General features: G+C 46.4%; 1 protein-coding gene across 3 annotated transcripts in view; it reads left to right on the plus strand.

Annotated features, from left to right (window-relative positions):
* Window positions 1-17,671, plus strand: part of LOC126543026 (retinol dehydrogenase 12-like) — a 69,859-nt gene that overhangs the window by 27,602 nt on the left and 24,586 nt on the right. For 2 of the 3 annotated variants that reach the window (XM_055077583.2, XM_050190172.3), the window contains one exon: window positions 10,506-10,700. The exons of the other annotated variant lie outside the window; for it this stretch is intronic. In XM_055077583.2, coding sequence (XP_054933558.1) covers window positions 10,506-10,700 — 195 coding nt within the window. The remainder of the gene's footprint in view (window positions 1-10,505; window positions 10,701-17,671) is intronic. 3 annotated transcript variants of the gene reach the window in all.

Below are 17,671 nucleotides of genomic sequence, written 5' to 3' on the forward strand. Positions count from 1 at the left end.
GAACCCCAGGTGGTCGAAATTTCCGGAGCCCTCCACTACGGCGTGCCTCATAATCAGAAAGTGGTTTTGGCACGTAAAACCCCACAATTAAATTTTTTAAGGACCTTTAAGCGTATAATAAAGGATGATGACGACGATGATGACGTATGATGGGCGACGATGGGTTTTCTTGAGGATACGTGCAATCGTGACCATGCAGCTTACAGAATAAACCTGCCTCCAAGCGTTAATAAAATGTAGGAAGAATGCTCTGCTTTATTTTAGCACACGTTGTGCACCAACGGACGAAGCTCTCCTGCAAAGCTACCCAAGTGCAGAAACGGAAAGACGCGAAGGAAAAGTGGGTTGGGGAAAACACGACGGCCCCTTCCTTTGTTGAAAGACGCACAATTTGCTTTGCGAGGAAAAAGCTCTCAAGCGATGTCTCGTGATACGGCGCTCGCTTTTCTTTTTCCTTTTTTTAGCACCATGTAATGGAAACTGCGCAAGTTCTTTTTGAATGTTATATCCTCACCGAGGCCGCGCAACCTTGGGCGCACGCAAAACGTAGTGCGGCGACTTAGCGAGACTGCGTGCCGGAGACGCCGGGGAAGTAGCACTCCTTGACCTTGGCGCGCGGTATTGTCTCAGCGTCGTGAATGACGCGTTCCCATTGTGTGCCGAGTAAGGTGGCAGCCGGCGCGAAAAGGCGAGGGGTTCTCGGGCCACCTCGACGATGGCCTTGGGCCGTTGCCTTGGGTCGCGTTTTCCCTGGCGACATTTTACGACGGGACACGCAGGCGGCGTATTTTGAAGGCGCCGATGTAGTCCGGCGCTGCGCTGGCTGATGCCGGCGCCCACCGGCGCAGTTGGGCGGAATACACCGTCCCATGTCACGCCGAGGCTGCCGAGTGCATGGCGCGCTAGCTCGGCTGGTCGACGGCGGAGGCGCACCAAGTCGACTGCGCCCCATTCCGCCAAACGAAAAAGCGACGGCGGCCGATCGCCGCGGCTACGCAGAGCTCACATTCTCGGCGATCCTTGCGTCGCCGGCGCGACGTGCGTGACTTCTGCGGCCGCTGACGGTGAAAGCGCCAGACTGCATACGCAGTGTAAGCGCCGGTCTGTTTCAAGACGCATCCATTTATAGTAGTGGCACTTTGGGCAGCAGTTAGCTTTCGGTCTCGCTCAAACTTTGAGAACACTCCTTTTTTTTAATATTTATTGCGCGAATCAATATCTGCCTTCTCGGAGTATAACGTAGCAGTCGGCCGTTCGGCAGAAGGCCATCATCACCGCGATGCTGGTTCAAAAACAAACCGCGTGCCAACCGGATAATGGAAGGTGACGGGTGCCGTTTGTCGTTACGTTAAGTGACGATAAAAAATAAAGGCGTTTATTGCGCGCAGGGGGAGTCAACATCTACGAAGCTCTCACTCGGCTGTGGCCTTTCTTCTGCCTCCTCTACCGTCTTTAATTCCTTGGCCATATATTGCTTATTTCTGCTCAGTGTTGACTTATTACTGTCTCTTACATCATCCCACTGTCTCTCGAGCCAATGGAACGCTCCCTATTACGAGCTCCAGGTGGCGCTAATTTATAGGATGCCGCCCCCCTTACGCTTTCACTCGAATATACAGCATGCGGCGCGCAGTCACGATGTTACTGCCCCTGCACTTTATACGGAACATGAGGGCGACGGCAGGAATGCGCCTGGAATGTCCATATACCTCCTGTCGCAGTAATACAATAAGAGTATACGGCAAGCGAAGCGTCCCGTGGCCCATTACTTTCCGCAAGAGAAGTAATAAAATCGAACTTTCACCATGCGAGAATTCGCTGCGCCGCGACAGTCTATATTTTTTTTTTTTTTTTTTTTTTGTGGGGCGGGGGGCGCTGAAATGAAATTACGCAAGGGAAAGCACGCTGGCTACAATCGAATGCCTACTTTGGGCACCTAGTGTGGCTACCGAAGGAATATCGAAGAAAACGTGAGACGCATGGCTCACAGAGAACCATATGCATATACACTGCTCGGTATCCTACACCGGCGAGACAAAATTTGCCGGAGAGGTTGCGCTCAAGTGCACGCGTTGCAATCCGTTGAGTCCCCGTAGTGACGGGGGCGAGCGACCATGTATTGTTTATTTTTCTCCTCTGCTAGCCAGAAAGCGTCCAAAACTCTGCCAGGTGAAAATCCACTCGGCCAGAGAAAAACGAACGCACATCGAAGTGTGCCGCGCCTTGGTCGATGCAGCCCGAGAAAAACGCATGCGCGCTGACTGGTTCGGCAGGCCGCAAGTAGCGAGAGAGGGAAAAAATAAAGAAGAGGTTCAATGTGACCTCGCGAATAGAAGTCCAAGTAGAAAAATAAATAAGAACGCAGCTACCTTTGCTGGCTTTAGTGTCTTGACATGTATGCTTTGGAGCACGATAAAAAAAAGGTTGATATTCTTTTCTGTGACATGACGGCACAAATGAACCACCAGAACGCTTCGTCTCATCGGACGTCGCTGCGTGCTTTGTCAACTTGTCTGATAGTGTGTTGATTTGGCTTCTCTCTTTGTATGGTGCGATGTACGTCTTTAGAAAAATGAATGCACCTTTGGCCTCAAATGTTTATAACAACATTAAACCCACGTAGTTTCGGCATTGAAAATCTAAAGCACGACTTTGGAAATATCAGTGCACCTTTCGCATCGAACGTTTATGAGAACTTTATATTCATAAAGTTTCAGAATTGAAATCTAAGCACTCCCTAGATTCTGCGGCCTCCGCAAGATGCCGCGACGAGCCCACACGCCATCCAAAGGCCTTTGAAACTTCGTGCTCGGATGGAGCTCCTTGCATTACGATATGTGACTCCCGGTGCATGGGCGTTGCCGCGAAATCCAGCCCGATTTCGCAATGTTCGCGCTAAAATGTCTTTTCGAGCATGAAAAGGACATTCTGGACAAAATCGAGCATGATTTCCGGCGCCAGGACTTGTGTTGGGTGGCGGCGCATGACTGCACGAAAAAATTTCGGGGGAGCTGCTGGAGACCCATAAGCGACCCCCCCCCCCCCTGGCTACGCCCCTGATATATATATATATATATATATATATATTCAAAGATTATACAATAATTGAAATAATGTGGTGTTAAAAATTGTACAAAGACAAACCGAATGCTTTTGAACGCGAGAGGTCATTGAACAAAAAATTTTCATAAAGTAAAGTAAATTACAGAGCGAGCGGGACAATATTTGGCTCTAATAAAACAGTATTTAAAGGGACACTACAGGTTACTATGAAGTCAAGTTAAAGTGATAAAGCAATGCTCTAGAACGTCTAAGGTGTTAATATAATCGCGAACAGAGCTTAAGTAACCGAGAAATTGAAGTAAATGCATGACACGATTTGAGACCCCCAGCGACATTACGGTACTAGCCCGATGACGAAGGCACTCCTCATCATAATTTGTCACTAGTACTCAACTACTCGTATTAAAAAGATCATTTCATTAGGTTATAAGACGGAAGAAAATGCTACTTGTCTACTTCTGTTCGATTCTAAGAAAAAATTACATTTTCACGTTACCCTTCAGTATAGTATGGGTGGTCGAAAGGTTTCGTTTTCGCTCGACTCTGCCGGCTCGACTCTGCGCCGCGCGCGTTTTGGAGTTTCAGTTGTTTCGTTATCGCGTCGTGCTGCGCTGGCTCTGCTGGCTCGCGAAACTTGCATTTGCAACAAGCAGCGAGAATGCCACGTCCATGTGATGTCGTGGGATGCGCGAACGGTCCGCGGAACTTGGCCAAGGGCAATTGCAGCGGCGAATCTAACGTTACTTATCACTGTGTGCCAACGAGTGAACCTCTCCGTTCGAAGTGGTTGAGTGTCGTACTTCTGCCACAGCGAGTTGGTAAAGATAAAAAAAAATCACATAGTGTGCTTGCTGCACTTTCGTCCAGAGGATTACGAGTTCAACGCTGACTTACGGAAGTCGTGTGGAGTGCCTTTCAAAGCAATGCTTTCCCGTAGCGCTGTTCCGTCAGTCTTGCTTACATTCTTCGGAGCGCAACAACTGCAGGTCGAAGACGGGGCGGTGAGTGCGGCATTCGGTTTTCACGAAGGAAAAGCTACAAATGTGCGAATATGTACAGCCATGACATACAGTTGCCGTCGTAGTAGTACGCAACGACGCCGGCAGCGCGAGCCCTCAGCAGCAGGTCACGTTCCTCAGTGCTTAAATCGCCGAAGTCGTGCCCAGCATCGCGAGCCAATAATGTGTCGTTGTCAGGGTCGTCCACTGCAACGAGCGTCAAAGTTGGTGTCATCAAATAAAGAACCAGCTTATCGTCGCGCGCTTTCCCTTCCGCTAGCCACCACAGTTCTGCTTTCGCGCTGCTGTCGGCTCTGTCTTGGCTCTGTTTCTGGCCGCGCGTTTGCGTTTTGCGCAGAAAAGCCGTAGCGCCGTCTGCGGGCGCCGTTTTACTCACCAACGGCGCAACGTCACTATGAGACCATGACGTCACCACTCCTCGATCGGAGGGCGGGCGATTTGAACGGCGCTAGGGGTACGTGGACGCTTCAGAACGCATTTTCTCTTAAAATAAGTCTCTTCTTCGCATGAAACAAGCGTTTCGAGTTTTCTGGGATGGTATTTCAACAGTCCACGTTGACTTAATATTAACTTTTGGTGTCCCTTAAGGGGTAGTACCACAATAATAACGGGAAACTCAAGAAAAGATAACTCGTTCGGTTATGCAGAGTTTAAAAAATGCGTTGCTATAGAAGGTGCCGGAATTTTTCCTGGTCACTCTCATAAGCGACGGCGTTAGGAAGATTGTTCCAAAGGCGAATGGCTGTTGGAAGAGCGGAGTAGTTAAATGAGTTAGTCTTTCCGTAGATGCGCATGAAATTGAACTGATTGTACAGCCGGTGGGACCTGTAATGATGAGTTTCAAGAGGCAGGACTGATGAGGCTCTATTATGGAGATATTTATGAAATAATGATAGTAGGGCTATATCACGACGATCATGCGAGGGCTGTAGTGAGAGGTCGAGTTTAATTTGTGTTATGCTTTTGTTATAGTCAAAACGACGTGAAATAGAACGCGCAGCTCTATTCTGGATAGATTCGAGTTTTTCGATCAAGTATTTCTGATGGGGAGACAAGACGGATGCGGCGTATTCAAGCTGAGGTTCAACAAATGTTAGATAAGCTAGTTTATGAATGTCTTTAGTAGAATTATGCAACTTGCGTCTTATGTACCCTAATGATCGTGAAGCATTGGCGCATATGTATGCAATGTGCGTTGACCACAGAAGAGTCGAAGATAGGTTAACACCAAGATATTTATATTGAGTATAATGCAAAATAGTGATGTTAAAACGTAGATTTAATGTGCTTGCCTCTAAAAGAGATAATTTTACATTTAGAAACGTTAAGCTTCATTAGCCAATCTTATACCAAAGAGAAATAAGTTCAAGATCTTTTTGGAGGATTGCATGATCATCGGCACATTTGATGGAACGATAAAGAATACAGTCGTCTGCAATAATGCGCACGTGTGAGGTCATCTTATTGGGTAAGTCATCAATTTATTTTAGAAATAGTAATGGCCCAAGAACGCTGCCTAGTGGTACACCTGAAGTAACGTGCGATAGAGGAGAGAAAAAATTATTAACTGCTGTGAATTGCTGACGATTAGAAAGGAAATTGCGAATCCATGTTAGTGCAAGGGAATATAATTTAAGAGCAGATAATTTCAAAACCAAACGGCAATGTGCTACGAGTTCAAACGCTTTTGAGAAGTCTAGAAAAGCACAATCGGTTTGGAGATCCTCTTCCATCTTAGCATGCAAATCAGCTGTCAGTCGTAGCAATTGCGTTTCATAAGAGAAGTTCCTCCGAAATCCGTGTTGCTTAGACAAGAAAAATTTGTTGGCTTCCAGGCGACACTAGACATTTGATGCAATGACATGTTCTAGCATTTTACAGCATATAGATGTTCATGATATTGGACGGTAGTTTTCCAGTGCGTGTTTATTACTTGACTTAGTAGTTCTGCGGAAACCCGCAAGGTAGAGAGAAGTAATGAATAAAGGGAAAATCTAGGGAATAAAGGGTGGATGTCTGATTTTCCCTTTATTCACTTGACTTAAATGTGGGTATGACCTCTGCTATCTTCCAATCTAAGGGCAGCAGTCTCTAAACATTGTCTGAAGATGTGAGACACAATTTTACTACACGCTATGACGGTGTTTTTGAGAACTTTAGAATTAATGTTGTCAACGCCACAGGATGTGGTTGACGTTATTTGTCAGGCATGCGACACCTTCAACTGTTATTTCAATTGGTGACATGCATTGGCAGTTCAGCTTCGATGCATCTGGCAGATCAGCCTGATCTTCCGTGGTGAATAAAGAAGGAAAATAAGTATTTAAAGTAGAAGCACACTGATTATCTGGAATGGGAGTGTTATTGGCACTTATATATGTCGACGTCGTGCACGTTTCGCGGCTCGCGATTATTCGTCTGCCATGCGCCGAGACGGCGCTTCGCCACGCGGGCGTCCTGTTATGGAAGGACGAAAGAGAAGAGAGGGAGAAGAAGATCGGAGGCGCTGGCTGCTGCGTGTTGTTGGTGCTCAGCCACCTTAACAATTCTGACCCATCCTGTATATATACATTATGTAAATATAGCTTTTCTATGCTCGCAACAAACCCGTAACACCCGAACACACACACACACCCAAACACACACACACACACACACACACACACACACACACACACACACACACACACACACACACACACACACACACACATATATATATATATATATATATATATATATATGCCACGAATCCTGCTTTGCTCATTTTTGGTCTTGCCATATGAAGCGATTACTAGCGGTTAAATGATTCATCGAGAAATTGGAGAGTTCGAATTGCCACGCACAAGGCCCTACTGGTAACGTCCAGCGCTTGTCGAGTGGGTGCCGCATTGCTACAGTTGACCTGCCGAGGGGGCCTCTCCTTAAAAAAAATGGAGGGGAGACGGAACGGGCCGCCCTGACTTTAAGCACTCGGATGTGTCTCCACATGACATTGGCGTCAGTATTCTCATTGCAAGTAAAATCGATTATGGACATCTTTATACGTTTTTGCTAAAAAGCTTGCTCAGCCTCATATATTGATAAGACCAGCATTTTGATTAGGTATGTCGAACGAATTATTATTAATATTATTCTTTTCATTAGTTGTAATAACTTATTGCATATAGATATTTAAAAAAAGAAGGCCCCCCGCAGGCGTCTTAACTATCACTCTTGCCTGTAGGGTGCTGACCTGTCCGGCGCCTACGAAGAAGACACAAAGTAGCGCCGCTGCTGCTCAACCTCGCGACGAATGCCGACGCCGCTGCAGCAGCGCAGCGGCCGCCGCCGAAACGCGTCCCGCGTGGCGGCGCGTTCCTCCTCTCCCTCCGAACAAGCGGTGCGAAATGTCTGCACGTACCATTTTTAAGTTTTGCACAATTTCTGAAAGTAACTTGTGGCAGATAGCACAATTTCATTCACTGAGCTGGAAAATTCCAAGAGGAGGGTATTACTTCCACGAGAAATCTAAGCACATAGAAAAAAAACAGAAACAGCGCGACACAGGACAGAGCGCTTTTCCGGACAGCACTTTGAGCTGTGCACTTTGCTCGCTCGCCCTGTGTCGCGCTGTTTCTGTTTTTTACTCTAAAGACGAACCAACCAGCCCCTTTGAACACACTGCTAAACACGTAATCAACTAATTGACAAAAGCTATTTTATTAAACTTAATTAATTACTTTATGGCACACGTTTTAATTTACGAAGCCAGTTAGCTTGCAAGGCCTATCTACTAGGAACAAATTTTGAGGATGGCACTGGTTTTCGAGATATGCGTCATCAAACTCGCGGTATAAATGGACTGTTCCACTCACCCTTTAAACAAGGCGCTCTTTTGCGGATTGAGGCACAAAAGTAACCGGATCGTCCACGTATTTCGTAGCACGCTTTCGGAATGAATATGTCGAAACTAGTGCCATCCTGAAAAAAAATAAAACATTGTAACTGGATACGACTAGCAAACTCACTGGTTACAATTCCTAATGGTCATATGGTCTCTAAAGTAAATATTGAACAAGTTAATTAGTGCGATTTTCTTCATTTGTTGAATATTTGTTTCGCTTTCTCGCGCAGGCAATGTCCACATTCTTGAATATTCGAGCTGGAGGAACTGAATGATGCTATCTGTCACAGCTCATCTCTAAAAAATAATGTAACACTTGGAAATGATGACCCGGTGTATGTCGTCGGCCGAATGCCGCCCAGAACGGGACACATTTTAGGGCATTTTTGTTTTCCTCAGGACCGTGCGCCGCCGGAAAGTTCGTGCGTGGCACCCGCGTGAATTCAGCCAGCCTGAATGTGCACGCGTAACGCGGGTTTGACTCCGCCTGGCGCCGGAGACCCAAGTTGGCGTCGCTGATTGACGAGTGGGCCAAGGTTGGTTTCGAACCCTCAGCGCAGCAGCCCAATGCTTTAGACCGCAGACTATCCGGTGACCCCAGTTTTTGGCGAGACCGTTATATAGGCCCAGCCCAAAAAGGCAGATAGGCAGACGTCCTCCTAAAAGTGCGCCAAGTTCCCAAGGTAATGCTAATAGCATTAAATGTGGGCGGCCTCATTGTGATGTCAACAAGGGGCGCTGAAGCGCACCCGTCTACTGCAACTGTATAGCTCAGACTTGATAAAGGTTTGTTCAATATACACCTATGAAAGTGAGCATACACAGCAGTCTTGTGGTGAGTGTAGGATAGATTGTCATGACCATCTCGTATAAATTGGTACAGTATAGATAACCGCATAGTAATCTTTTGACTAGTGTTATTCTCTTGCGCCGTCCCCTGTCAGACACTGGCCATGCATATGTTTATGGGTCAACCGCGGAAGCGCACCAGAGTTCAGCAACCTCCGAAACGGCCACGCCCTCCGGTGTTCCGCCAAACAGTGGACTGCTGCACGCTGGGAGGGACAACGATTTACGCGCAAAATGTGCCGGAGCGACAACACACCGGCCGGACTTCTTCGACTTAGCGAAACCATGCGGATGTCTTTAATTGCACGATTTCAGTTATAATTTTCGAGTGACGCCTTATAATAAATGTTGTGGTGGCTGAGGGGAAAATGATGCTGTTCACCCAAATAAAAAAAATAAACTCTGCAATACTCGCAATCGCCATTATGAAAGTTTTACTGCGCTAAGCATCAACCTATCCTCGTATAAAATCACGGTTCCTTGTAATCTCGCCTTCTGGCATAGACGCTTACTGTCTGATTTCACAAAATGGTTTTAGCGGTTAACATTAAAGACACTATCTGGAAATGCATAACTCATTCCTCCAAGGGTGAAATTAAGCCTCGAAAGTACCCAAGGGTAAACCGAGCAAGCAACACCTAGTGCTCTTTCCGATCGCACGTTCACATGGTTACAACCATGCGTTGTTATTGGGTGAACAGGTGTTACAAAAGGTTCGCTAAAAGAACCTTACGATACCAGACGTGGTACCGAGTACATCTAAGCAATGGAAACCGGAACCTACTTTCATGGAATCGAAAATGGCCCATTTTAGTTGCACGCACAGTTTTGCACGGCACGACACGAGAACGCGCGTGTGCGCGTGTGTTACAACCATGCGTATTTATTTGTGTGTGTGCGTGTGCGTGTGCGTGTGCGTGTGCGTGTGTGTGTGTGTGTGTGTGTGTGTGTGTGTGTGCGTGCGTGCGTGCGTGCGTGCGTGCGTGCGTGCGTGCGTGCGTGCGTGCGTGCGTGCGTGCGTGCGTGCGTGCGTGCGTGCGCGCGCGCGCGTGCGTGCGTGTGTGTGTGTGTGTGTGTGTGTGTGTGTGTGTGTGTGTGTGTGTGTGTGTGTGTGTGTGTGTGTGTGTGTGTGTGTGTGTGTGTGTGTGTGTGTGTGTGTGTGTGTGTGTGTGTGTGTGTGTGTGTGTGTGTGTGTGTGTGTGTGTGTGTGTGTGTGTGTGTGTGTGTGTGTGTGTGTGTGTGTGTGTGTGTGTGTGTGTGTGTGTGTGTGTGTGTGTGTGTGTGTGTGTGTGTGTGTGTGTGTGTGTGTGTGTGTGTGTGTGTGTGTGTGTGTGTGTGTGTGTGTGTGTGTGTGTGTGTGTGTGTGTGTGTGTGTGTGTGTGTGTGTGTGTGTGTGTGTGTGTGTGTGTGTGTGTGTGTGTGTGTGTGTGTGTGTGTGTGTGTGTGTGTGTGTGTGTGTGTGTGTGTGTGTGTGTGTGTGTGTGTGTGTGTGTGTGTGTGTGTGTGTGTGTTCAATGTGGTATTCCTGCTTGATATGACAAATTTGCGGCACCTACGTCGTTCAAACGTTTCGCGCACCGCGCACTGCAGGCATGAGATTGCAGGCAGGGCGATTCCGGAAGAGGAATTTCGGGACACGTAGGAATGTTCGGGGAAGCCCGCGTGAATACGTGCTCCGTGCTGCGCAGGGCTGCTGCGCAAGAGTGCCCCGAGCCGGGTGGTCAACGTTTCGTCGGCCATGCACCACCTGGGCACGCTGAGCCACCCAGACCAGCTGGCGCGCGGCCTCACGCCCGTGCGGCACCCGACCGCCTCGTACGCCTGCAGCAAGCTCGCCCAGGTCGCGTTCACCCGCTCGCTCGCGCACAAGCTGCGCCACTCCGGTAAGCGCGCGCTGCTGCGTTCTTCTCACTTGCCCGAAGCTTCGCGTGGCACATGCCGCATAAAACCACGCTTAGCTCGAAAGTATGCGTGACTGGGGAGCGTAGCAAGCCCAAACAGTCAATGCGAACTTGTAATCATCTGCATGGATGTCTCCACTGGAGACAAGCCGGACGCGCAGGTATCCCTGATATTCCGATTTCAAATGAGGTGCACGTTTGACCTTATTGTTCATATGTACTGCACTAAGCATTTACGAGCTGAGAATCTGACTAAATGTAACACCACGCTGACACGCCTCGCATACATAAAGAAAACAAGAAACAGATTCTCGTCAGTGCTTGAGGTTAACTCAGTAATGTGGCTGTTTGAGCGTGTTGGTAAGACACGACTTAGAACTTAAAGCGCACCACCAGACGAGGGCGGTGAAAGAAAACGCCTGAGAATGGAGCGCCCGTGTGTCTGCCATCTTCTTGCACCGTCCTCATCTGGAGGTGCGCTTTAAGTTTTTTAGTTGTGTTTAACGGAAGGAGCCCTCTTGTCTATAGCGCTGGTGTTTTGCGCAGCGCATGAATGGCTTTAGGGAAACCAGAGAGCCGCCGACTCCCAACGGATTTTTCATTTTCGAGAAAAGCAATATATATATATATATATATATATATATATATATATATATATGCGCACTCGCGCGCGTGTGTATGTGAGGGTGTGTGTGTGTCTTAAAAGGAAAAAAAATCGCGGGAATATCAAAGACCCGTGGTGCCTTGTAAATACTACGCACCGATCACGCAAGAAGCGGGACGCAGCCACAATCGCGGCACTGAATGTCCTGCACCACACTGTACACATTATTTCGGTGCTCACGCAGCCTGTCGTTGAGACATCTGTTGGTGTCGCCAGTCTATTTTTTCCCGCACGTCAGTAAGTGACCTGTGCTGGACAGAACACGAAGACATGTAGCACGAGGTGCGTTAAGTTGTTTGCACAGCTTTCGCAGCTCCTCAGGTGCAGAAAAGAACCACCCTCACACTGGTGCGCTGACCAATCGTTTTTTAGCCTGTGCCAAACGTTGTGTACGTGCGTAGGGCAGAACGACTACCAGGATCTTTACAGAGCTATGAAGCCTTTCATGTTTGTCCCCTCGTTTGTCGACCTTTAGGAACTTCAATGCCGCCACAGCAAGCAAGTTCTTTGCGTAGCCAGCGTCTACCAGACGCTCCACCTGTTATACGAAACCGCATTGTATTGCGAGCGGGAAGGACCTCTTGAGGGCGTTGGTAATGCAACGATTTGGTGATGCTCCTCTTAACTTCTAGTGGGCTGATTTTAAAAGCAAAAATTGTCTACCATTTCATGGCTCATACATCCAGCAAACGTGAGTCGGTGACATTGAAAGCCTCAAGTCAACAAATCGTAGAGTGTCATCAAAAGGCAATTCATATGTTAGCTCTAGCGGCTTCAAGCAGTCACGAAAAATGGCTCCAATGTTGAACTAATATTTCTGAAAATGTCCATTGTCACACTCAACGAGTATTTAAAAATCAGCGACGCAATTGCAGACCTTGAAAATGACAGAGTTATCAACTTTATTTATTAAGATGCGATCACGATGACTAAAAAAAATGTCGCCGAGAAGAGGCGCCAAACAGTGTCCATTGCGTAGACTCCACCTTTTTTTTTTTTAAGTGGCAACCGACTCGCCCGACTCTTCTCATACTTGTATACTCATGCCGGCAGGAAAGAACATAGCCTGTCATAGCATGTTATGGAATTAAATTATCTTGCAGTATTGTTCACTTAAAGTGCCACGGGCAGGTACCACAGCTTGTAGTGATGTTGTACTTCTAGTTGGTAAAAAGCTGGATATTTGGGCGTCTACGTTCCGTTGGAACTTCACGCAAAACGCAAGGTCGATCCAAATGGGTCGCGAAGCGAAACGCAGTTCAGAACAAATTGTAACCGACATGCGTTACGGGAGTAGCGATTGAAGCGTGACTATCTTTGGAGCGAACAAACATTGGGATTGAAAAAAGCGGGTTTTAATTAAACGAGACACTTAAATTCGTTCATTGAAAATAAAACAGCTGTCCATTTTGTGTATGCGTGACGAGTAAAGAAAATACAACTCTATTATATATTATTATCATCAATATACCTTTTTTCAGCGCCCATCGCAAGATGCGCTCTCAAAGATGGGCGCCTCTATGCCGCTATCACTTGCAGAGCAGTGCAGCTCTTGAGGTGTGCAGGAAAGCGTGCTCGTAAAGTTCACGCGTTACGATACGCCCCCTGGCAGGTCGTACTGATCAGGTCGTACAGGTCGTACGTTTTTCTGAATTTGGTGACGCGCGTAGCTTCACTGTTTCTTAACCTGTTCATTCAAAAGTAGCGAGTTACGACCGCCAGGTCATTGTTTACTTCAGTTTTTTCAGTGGGACTGCGCTGGCCGACCGGCTTGGCGACCGACGATAGGACCAGCACCCTGCACCTACAGTCGGCCTCCGAAGAAAGTATGTTCTGTGCAGGGGTGCGATATCGACGCCCGTACGGCTGACCTTTTCCTGCATCACTTTCCGCGCTGAAAGCTCGATACGCCCACCAAGTAGAATGGCGGGCTATTTGAAGATACAGCTCTAATGGCCGGCCACCAAAACAAATTTCGCGCCTTCGAGAACGTCACTTCCGTTTTTAACGGATTCACATCACATTTTTTCCCCTCTTGAAGTGTACCCTCGTCACACACTAAGCCCCATGAACCGCCATGTTTTGGACGTATGAGCTCCTGTGGAAGCTTCGCTACCAGGTACCTTGTAAAATGCGCGAAAACGACGACACACAGATGTACCGACGAACACAAAGCACCGTTTGTCGTGCGGTAGAAAAGACGTAGGCCAGGCAGACCAGTGCATGAACGATAGGCTGTGACAACACCAAGACAAGGTTACAAACAGTAGAGGACGTCACATGGCTGTCGGGATTGTAAGTGCACACGAAAACTTGGCGCATGCTCTGTTGTTGCAAGGATTCGGAATAGGTAAGTGGGTGAGGTTGATAATTCAGGCAAGAAGAATGATCGAAGCAGGCAAGCGACGTCGCGTGCATGTGGCGTCCACCTCATTATCACCCAAACACTTGCGGTATCTGGGTGCGGCTGCGCACTAACGCGCTGTGAAAGCAACTCGTGTAAAAAAATACTGTTTTTCTCTGAATACATGTGTCGGAAGAGGGCAGTTTGTGTGCCTTCTGGGCGTCGTCATTTTCGCATCTTTTACCTAAAGATGCGAAACCAGCGTGGCCAAATTCCCATCCTACATTCATTGAACGTTCCGTGTCCGTTTAGAATAATCGAAGATCTCCTGAATATATACACTATCATGATTTCAGTGAGCCAATTGTTCTTTCTGACTGATGCATCGGGGTACGCAAAAAAACTTCAAATTTCACCATCTTACCAGTACACAATCTGTGGTCATTTTACGGCGGCAAGCATTAATGGGCTAGGAATCGGGTTCTACCTATCTTTTATTTATTTAATTTAATTTTGGAATACTGCAGAGTCCCTTGACTCCAAGTAGGAGGGGGCACAAAGAAAAATGTACATTAGAACAACACATTAACGACGGCAACAATAACCCAATAGAGAAAGCCAAGGCATGAAGCGCTGCTATTGAAACAATACAAGAATACAAGTACAGCTTCACCCAAGCATTTTCTTCAAGTTTGTAATAAACACTTCAACACTGGGACTATGGACAATCTGTTCCGGTAATTTGTTCCGAGCGCTTATGGCACTCGGAAAAAAATTAATATTTAAAAATATCGTTTAGAGCGCTGGATTCCTGGATCATTTTCCCATAATGAAAACGCGAGCTTGTGCGCAGAGTGTGGTGGGTAATAAAATTTTGATCGTTATTTTGCATTTATTTGTTGTGTATTAAGTACAAGTATTTTAATGTACATTCGGAACGTCTCGCATTAAGTGGACCGAGACCAAGATAATCATTTCTGTTACACTATCAGTGCATTTATATTTGTTGCTAAATAATCTAGCCGTAAATCTTAGAACGTTTTCGAACTTGACAACGTTTTTGTGTCTATAAAGGGTCCCGTCAGCACGATGCATACTCTAGACATGGCTGGACACTTTATATGCTGCTAGTTTCACTTTCATAGGGACTTTTGAAAGCTTCCGTCGAATGAACCAGATAGATTTGGAAGCTTTGGTGCAGATTGTATTAATATGAAGATCCCAACTCAGATTGTGTGTAAAAGAAACTCCGAGATATTTAATAGCCAGCGATTCCTTAAGTACAGTGCCATCTGCAGAATAAGATTGTTGCAAAACGGTTTTGTTAAGAACATGTTCCATTTAGTGCACCAACCTGAAACCTCAGCGAGGGCATTTTGAAGTGTAATTTGGTCAGCTACATATTTATCCAAGGTGTGAAAACGCAGTCATCTGGGAAAAACATTATCTTAACATCGCTGTGTATGACATTCACAGTATCATTAACATAAATGAGGAATTTGACCCAGAACTGAACCTTGTGGCACTCTTGATGTTACCTGTAAGGGTCTCCGAGCAGCACTTGTCAATTTGGACATACTGATACCTGTTTTGTAGATAAGCCCTAATGAATTCGATAACTATTTATTCCAATGGCGTAGAGTTTCTGTTCTAATTTATTATGGGGCACATTGTCAAAAGCTTTTGCATAGTCCAAGATAATAGCATCGATCTGTCTTTTGTTACTTAATCGAGAGTGAAAAATCATGGCATAGACTAAGCAGCTGCGTCTCATTCGACAAACCACGCCGAAACCCATGCTGGGCGTTTGATAATAGTCTGTTTTCTTCGAGAAACGCGGTCAAGTTTCGGCAGATTACATGTTCCAATATTTTGCAACTTGTTGAGGTCAAGGAGGTGGGGCTGTAATTAGATACACACAAGTAATCAGTTGACTTGAATATGGGAAAGATATGAGCACCCCTCCAGTCTGACGGAAGAGAACTATGCGCTGTAGCCGCGTTATAAATGACAAAAAATTAAATGCAGGAGTTTTTTTACGTGCCAAAACGATGACCTAGTTATGGGGAAGTCCGGAAATTTGGACCGACTGGAGTTTTCTAACGTGCACCTAAACATAAGTGCACAGGTGTTTTCGCCTCCATCGAAATGCGGCCGCCGCGGGCGGGATTCGATCCCGCCACCTCGTGCCCGACGCCGTGTATCCACTAAGCAACCGCGGCGGGTTTAAACGAGCAACAAGCAACGCGAAATCCACTCTGCGTAACGTCGCTGTAGGAATGTCATCGGAGCCATCTGCTTTTCAGCATCAAGGTCAAGAAGCAAGTTAAAAATGCCTTCCTGTCGCACAACGACATTCTGCATAGGAGAAGCAAACCCTTCAGGTTCTGTAACAAGATTATTTTTTCCAGGCGTATGCGGATTGCAAGTAATCTGTTAACTTCATCAGCTACTGGTTTTGCTTCTGAGACTCGTGAGCCGTCAATGCATAATGAAGTAGCACTGGATTTGCTGTCGCCTAAATACCTCCTAAATTTCCCTGGTGCTTCCTTGATGAAATTGCCTAAGATAATAGTGAAGAAAGTGTCCTGGGAGATTATTTAGCCTCGGTTTTCAGCTATGCGCTTTGTTTGTTGATAGTAGAGTCCCGAGGCCGACCTGAGCGTCTCATTCGCCTAAGCTTTCTTTTCATGTGGATTATGTCTCGTAACCCAGGGGATATGTTCCTTTTCGTTAATCTTGTCAGGAACAAACCTGCCAATAGAATGAAGACAAATTTGTTTGAATTTACACCACAAAGCATTCCCATTTTTAACATCATTAAAAACATCAAAATTCACTTCGAAGTAGTCTAGGCTGCTCTCATCATCTCCCTGTTGAAATCTATCACAACAATCACGGGCTTGCTTTTGCCAGAACACTTCTGAAAGGAAAAGGTGACAAATACCAACATGTGATAAGAGTGCCCTTTCATGACATCAACGAAGTCACATCCGATAGTGTAACGTATAAGCAATACATCAAGAATATGTCCAGCGGTAGCAGTGATTCTGGTAGAAGCAGTAACAATCTGAGCTAAACCACAGGAAAATGCAATATTATTAAGAATCTCTGAGTGCTTACAACATTCATGCTCACCGTGTGCATGGCGTCCAACTGATATTAGGTAGATTAGTATCCCCGGCTAAGGCAAACTTTGCGTTCTCACCCCGGAGACGCTGTGCATAATCGTATAGTTGCTCTAGGGATCCAAGATAACAATGAAATTACCGTAAAAACCAATTTTTCAGAATATGCTTTCGTGTTTAGGAATAGCTGGCAAAATTGTCACGTTTGCGCTTTCCTAAATGACATTTGCGATTCCGCCCCATTGGAATTGCCTGTCACATCTGAGTATTTTTCACGACGGAGGAATGATTTCGTTATCAAGCACACCAGTGTGCAACCAGGTCTCCGTCAGCAACGTAACGTGTGGGTCGAGGTCATAAAGCAGCGCTTCAAATTCAGAAGGGTTGACATCCAGGCGAGTTGGTACATAGTTGAAGGAAAAAAACAGTCACAAAAGACAAAGGACAAAAAAAGATGTTCACACCACGACTAGGAGTCGTTATGGTGTGAACAACTCTTCTAGTACTTTGTCTTTTGTGACTGGTATTTTCCTTTCAAATTAAGCTATTCATTCAGCAACTGCTCAGTCTGCCCCATTTGCGGCCCCTTTGTGATCATTCCAAGGCGCAGCCTGACTTCCATTATACTGTGCTATACCACCGTCTGAATCTGCACCAAGCTCCGCAAGCCTCCATCTTTCGTTCTTGTCCTCATCCCACACGTACGTCACTTGATTGAAAACAAGCTTATCGTGCTTGGGATACACTTTATCTTCCGGCGTACGCCTATCTTTACCGATTGACCATAGCTGCTTTCTTATTTTCTGAATTCTGAGTC

Source organism: Dermacentor andersoni, chromosome 2 (assembly GCF_023375885.2).
Source record: "Dermacentor andersoni chromosome 2, qqDerAnde1_hic_scaffold, whole genome shotgun sequence".
Classification (NCBI taxonomy): Eukaryota; Metazoa; Arthropoda; class Arachnida; order Ixodida; family Ixodidae; genus Dermacentor; species Dermacentor andersoni.